Raw genomic sequence first — 6,000 nt, 5'->3', positions numbered from 1 at the left:
GCCCAGGCAGCGCTCGGAAGCTGCTGTGGAAGGCCAGCCCTCCACGGGCGCGGGGCCTCTCCGCAGGCTCCCATTTCCTCTCTGCTCTCACACAGCTGGAGCGATCCAGGCTGCACCTGCCCCTCACACGTAGTGTTCATGACATGGAGGCCCTGGGCCTAGCAGCGCACAGCACTCCCGGCATAAGCCTTGACCTCCTTCCTGGGTGGGAGTAATGAGGACGCGGGGACAGTGAGAGGGAAGGATGGAGAGTCAACCCCACCCGTTTCACCCTGGCTGCGCCCTCACGCGGTTTCCACGTGACTCCCTCCGTGGGTGGCTACGGGCTGAGCCCACTGGCTCCGCAGGCAGCGGGCAGGGGTCCGCAGGGGCGTGTGTGTTGGGGGGATGAGAGAGCCAGCTGTGGGGCCTCTCACTTCATTCCAGTCGCTGCCCTTTATAAATATTTATAGCCGTTCCACTACTAAAAATAACATCCTGGAGCCCAGGGAGCAGAAAAAAAATAAATGAAAATCACCGGGAATTGGGATTGATTATCATGTGTGCCAGAGCAGAATGGAACCCTGCGAAGGGGGAGGTGGCGGGAGCACGGCGCCCGGGGGTCAGTGCTCCCTCTGGTGGTCACCGGCCAGCGCTCCCTGGCCGGCCGGCGGCGGGCTTTGCTGCAAAGAATCCTCTCCCGGGCTGCTCTCTGCTCCCCCTTGCCGCCTAGGCTGCTGAGCAGCGAGCGGCGGCACCAACCGGGGCGGAAGCCTAGCTAACCAGTATGAGAGAAAGGAAGGAGGCTATTTTTAGCACTGTGGCCAGGGTGTGAATATCTGTAAAACTCAGTAAAGCCTGAAGCTGTCTTTGCACGACACAGGGAAGAAAACCTGTTGGTTTTTAAAGGTCAAAGGTGGTGAGGAAAGTTGTGCCCCCACCCCAGGGAGCACGCGATGTGCCGGCAAGACGCCAGCAAGAACTCCATCAGGTCACACACACAGGAGATTCGTGCTGTTTCTTTTCTCTTTTCAACCTCCCGGTAAATTCCTGTTGCAGAGACGAGACCGTGGCCCGAGGGGAGTGAGGAAGATGCTAGTTCATGCAGGACTGTGCAAGGGGGAGGCCCACCGGCGGCAGCGGCATCAGGCAGTCCCTCCCATCTCCCACCGGCTTGGGCTCCCCTCTTCCTGCCAGGTAGTGACGTCTGGCAGCCTGCAAGCCTGGTCCAGGTGTGCAGCCGAAAGATGGACAGGAATGCGCCTCTGGGGGAAGAGCTCGCCTTCCTCATGTCAACGCCAGCTTGCTGCATGTCCCCTGTGCCTGTGCAGGACAGACATGCTGTTACTCACGGGTGCTGCAGAGGGTCTCCAAGCAAATGCTGCTAACATCTGCTGGGGCAAGGCAATGTCCTGGGATGGGGCTGTCGGGATGCTTACCTTTCAACTCAGAAGATGCAAAGAGTCGATAATACTCGTGCTCCTTTTTAAGGGAAAGGGGCTTTCTCTTTTGTGGGGGGTACCTAGAGTTTTTTGGGAGTTGCTGCTGGGGTCACAGGGTCAGGAAACGTTTCTGGGAAGAAAGAACGGGGTTTACAGTGCGAGGTTTGGAATGTGGTGCTTTTTTGGGAAGAAGGATTGTGACCGAGGAGAAGGGCACTGAGCTTGGAGAGGTGCTTACAAACACTGCGTGGCAGGGACGACAGCCTTAGATTCAGGCCGGAAGAGGGCAGAACTTAAGGGTCTGTGAAACTGAGCCACCTGAGTTTTTCTGCTTTTCATTTGACTCTCTACTCCTGATGAGTTTCTCCTAACTCCCGATCTGAGGTCTGAGGACAGCGTCAGGAGACCCAGCTCCGCTTCTAGTTCTGGCACCAAGCTCCCAGGCCGTGGGCCTTCTTCATTCCCTCATCTGCAGGAAGAGGGGGGCCAGATGGCTCTGGCGTGCCTATCCTTATCCCCCAGTTCCTCTGTGCCCCCGGGGAGGGGGGCTCTGGCAAGCTCCCGAGGGGCAAGTCAGCTCCTGACTCCCTCGTTGGCTGCAGCGGCCTAGGCCTGCTGTTGGGAAGGGCCTTGCCTGAATGTGCAGTGAATTTAGGTAAAACCCTGCCCAAGCCCCGGAGGCCCTGAGATTTCCAGGGCAGCGGGAGAACTTCTGCAGCTTGGGTGCTTCCCACAGAGGCTTGCACAATCCCTGAGTCAGTGCAGGCTCCCAGACGGCAGGTCCCGCAGCGCTGGCAGAACAGAGCCCCTCAAGGGCCGGGTGCACGTGGGGGGTGGGGCCGGCAGGAAAAGGCCTGGAGACGTTCCTTTTTTGGGATCATGGGGCTGCAGCCCTGGCTTTTCTGCCTGGAAGATCTGTAACTGAGGAAGACGGCCTAACTTTTAAACACAAGAAGTGGGGGAGGGGAGGGAAAGAAAGATTGACAAATAAAGAGACATCTCGCGGCCAAACCAAAGACATCTATCTTCCAAAGAACTGTTCTGAACAGACTGGTTGTCCAATTATTTTCATCCCTTCTTTCTAGCAAGCAGGCCCCGGAGCCTCACTGTCTTGGAACTGGGAGAAGAGTCGAGGTCCTCAGATGGAAAGACGTGAGAGACTACCTCCTAAAGCAGTGAGCACTGTCCCAGAGGGAAATCTGTATTTTCATTAATTTTTTAGGACGAGGGGGTGAGGGTTGGCAGGCACCACAGGAAATGGCTTGCGGAAATACGTGTCTGTGGCCAGGTTCCAAGGCAGATCAGAGCTCTGGGTGTCGGAACCCTGGGGCGCCGGCACAGACCCTGGGAGAGAAATGACGGTGGTTGTGGGCAACCAGCAAGGTGGCAGAGGTGGCCGGGACGGCCTTGGCCACTGGCTCCCAGAGCCCGTGTCGGCCGGCAGCTCTTGGGTCTGCCGGCTGCATCCAGACACCAGTGATACCAACCGATGCCCGAGGCCCAGGCCAGACCCAGCGTAGAGCAAGATGGGCCAGAGCCCGGAAGAGGGGCCAAGAGGGTATGATAGCGGGGCCGGGGCAAAGCGAAAAGGTGAACTGGGCTCTTTAAGAAAAACTTTAACTGGAATCTCTCCCCTTCAGGGTGGCTGGCTTGGAAAGTGAGACCAAGGAAAGGGAGGAGGGAAAGGAGGACCGTGGGTACAAAGGGAAAGGGGCCGTGGGGAGGGCAGAGAACACTGTACTCACCCGCGCTTCCTCTCTGTCCCGGCTCCTCTGCTAACCTGTGCAGCACGGACACAAACAACACACGGAGTCACGCCTGGGGTGTCTCACCAGCCTGCATCTTCTCCCCGGGGACTACTGGCCCACGCACCCACGGGCTTCTGGACTTCACTCTCCCCTTTCTGCCCCCTATGCTGGCTTTTCCCAACCAAGTATGAAAAGGGCCAGGAGAGTCACGCTACCTACAACCAGCACCTGCAACGGACGCAGAACAACCATGGAGAAACAAGTGTCTCTCGGGAGAGGGAAAATACTACTACTAAAATGGAAATGAAGCCACCCTAAATCTAGGGAGCAGTTATATCAGGGGGCGCAGCCCATCTGGTTCTGAAAGTGACCAAGGTGAGAAGGAATTAAATTTCGATACTGGCGGTGTTTCCTGCCTGCAGGCGTGTCTGCTTGGGGATGCTCAATCACTCCTGCTCCCCCTGAAATCTTGAACACCGACTGCACCCACAAAAGCCTGAGAATTCACAGAGGGCCGCTGCTGTCAGCCTACAGGACATACACCAGCGTACTCTGAGCGAGCAAACTGGATTTACAGCTCCCAACACCATGGGTGGCAGGTTCTGGGAGAGGCAGTTCTGAAGGACAAAGGAGCATAACATGAGGCCCTGGAGTGGCCGAGATGAATTTCGGGCTCTGAAGTACCGTGTCAGTCTGTTTCATCTGTGTAGTCCTGGCGACAAGGACTCTGAACACCCCAGGCGAGCAGTGAGGGGTCGCGAAGTCAGTGCGGCACCCCAGGGGAGCAGAAGCATTCCCCAGAATGCAGCCAGCCAGAGATCCAGGGTAAGGCAGTGAGGGGGCTGAGATAGGGGCAAACGTGCTGGTGAAGTCTGGCTTGGTCACGAATTCTTCAAAAGTGCCCATTTGACCCTTAGGGTTTTTGCACTGAGCAGACTATGCCTGCCTGGTGGGGTGCTGACCAAATTGTGTTTATGTTAGGTCAGCATCACTTCAACCCCAAAGAAGCACATCTCCTCTCTCTCTATGGTTGACAGTCACTCTTCTCCAACGCCTCAGTGACCGCGGTTACCGCCATGTTGGTCTATAGTAAAATCTCATGTCTAGACCACGGCAGACCATCGGAAGGTCCATCTGTAAAAATACCTGGCTTGTACCTCCACCCACATACCTGCCACAGTTCCGCTAAGAAGACATATCCTGAGACCTGTATGTACAATGCCAAGAGTCAAACATTTAAAACCCTACTCAAGTCTCACCCTGGCTCTTAACACTCTTTTCCTTGGGATGGCACCTAAAGCCACAGCAACGGAAACTCAAGGTGTTCCCACAAGGTCTCACGGGGACAGACAGAAACGTTGGTGTGTGCACTGGAAGAGAGAGGGGGAGACACTAAGAGCAAGAGGGGCAGAGAGGAGAGATGCTGGCAGAGAACACAGGTGCAGACAGGGGCCCCTGAGAGCAGGGGGCACCAGGCAAGGGGAACTATGCCCGTCCACGTGTGAGATGCAGCCCACATCCAGCCCTGAACCAAGACCAGGGCTGCAGTCCATGGTCATGGCAAGGCCCAAGTGGTCAGGGCCACCCTCCGTGTGCTGCACACAATGCAGGGAGGCTGAGGAGAAGCCATGGGAAAAGCTACTGGGAAGGGAGGGTCAATGGGAAGAGAGGCCAAAGCAGCAGATGTTACATCTTCAGCCAAGAACATTCCACATGAACGCTAGGATCTGGATGAGTTGTGTGTGTGTGTGTGTGTGTGTGTGTGTATGTGTGTGTGCGTGTGTGTGCCCGCGCGCGCATGCGTGCGCACGCGTGTGACTGGAGCACGTGTTTACGGAGTGTGAACTTATCTCTGTGCGTCTCCTCCCCGCTTCATCTCTTGGACAACAACCCTTCTGCCTTCCCCCTGGTCTGCTCTCGGCAAGGAAAGGGTCTTCTCTACCATTCCCTGTGGCACTGCTAGATGTCTCAAATACAGCTGACCTCGACTTCTGACATTTGGGCGGCCATGCCAAATATGCCGTGGTCCTCAATCCCGCACAGTTGCCGTCCACTGCCTCGCAGGTCTCACTGACTCCCTAGAGGACTGTGGCACCTGGACTCCGCTTCTCCACTCCTCCCAGGATCCTGGACAGTCTCAGAGTCTGGTGGCAAACTCTGAAGGCCTGCCTCTCCTGCCTCGCGAGCCCCCGTGGCAAGCAGCACGGTAGACCCTACCCCCAGGCACCCCCCTCCCTTCCCTTCCCACCTTCTTTGCCTGCAGCTCCCACTCCACTTCTTCTCACCCTTCCTTACGACTTCTCTCACTTCACCTCGTCTACCAGCCGCATGGGCGCTGATTCCCGGCTCTGCCAGCTATGATCTGTGCAGGTTATTGAGCCGCTCTGAGCCCTGTCTCAAATCCCGTGGAATCAAACAGGAAAGGTGTGCTCAGTGCAGAGCATTCAGCAGGGGTAGAGAGAGTGGGCGCACCTTCCAGAGCCCAGCCTCCTCGCGGCCGCTCCCGCTCTGTCCCTGACGAAGCACTCTCTAGTACATCACCTGGCTTACTTCCTTGTATGTGAGCATTTACTGACACCTCACTATGTGCCAGGCACTCTTCTGGGCACTGGGGATACATCCTGAACAAAACAGACCGAAATCTCTACCTTGTGGAGCTTATGTTTTGGAGGAATCCAGAAATAGACATATTAATATAGGACCGAAATAAGAGCTCATATAACTCCCAAATGTTTTTTGTTCAGCATGGCACAGACACATGAAGATTAAGTGTGTGAAGTGGGGTCAGAAGGACCCAGTTCACACTGAATCTCTGCTGCTTTACAGCTACG

At 56.2% G+C, this 6,000-nt stretch overlaps 1 protein-coding gene and 1 long non-coding RNA gene across 19 annotated transcripts in view; one reads left to right on the top strand and one right to left on the bottom strand.

Moving 5' to 3' along the window:
* Nucleotides 1–848: 848 nt before the first annotated feature.
* DTNB (dystrobrevin beta) overlaps nt 849–6,000 on the bottom strand; it is a 214,652-nt gene continuing 209,500 nt past the window's right edge. For 12 of the 18 annotated variants that reach the window (XM_045054839.1, XM_045054840.1, XM_045054842.1 and 9 more), the window contains 2 exons: nt 3,167–3,201; nt 983–1,302 (listed from right to left, as the gene is read on the bottom strand). In XM_045054839.1, the coding sequence (XP_044910774.1) occupies nt 3,197–3,201 (5 nt within the window). In that variant the 3' untranslated portion in view covers nt 983–1,302; nt 3,167–3,196. Of the gene's footprint in view, nt 1,303–1,418; nt 1,552–3,166; nt 3,202–6,000 lie in introns of all 18 variants that reach the window. The other 6 variants (XR_006595887.1, XR_006595888.1, XR_006595889.1 and 3 more) reach the window with 3 other exon arrangements.
* LOC109498346 lies at nt 2,484–4,427 on the top strand. Its single transcript, XR_002155131.2, has 2 exons — nt 2,484–2,596; nt 3,210–4,427. It is a non-coding gene; the product is annotated as an uncharacterized LOC109498346 (long non-coding RNA).

This window comes from Felis catus, chromosome A3, assembly GCF_018350175.1.
Source record: "Felis catus isolate Fca126 chromosome A3, F.catus_Fca126_mat1.0, whole genome shotgun sequence".
Classification (NCBI taxonomy): Eukaryota; Metazoa; Chordata; class Mammalia; order Carnivora; family Felidae; genus Felis; species Felis catus.
Note: the sequence above shows the minus strand (reverse complement) of the source record. Positions and strands in the feature narration are given on the sequence as shown.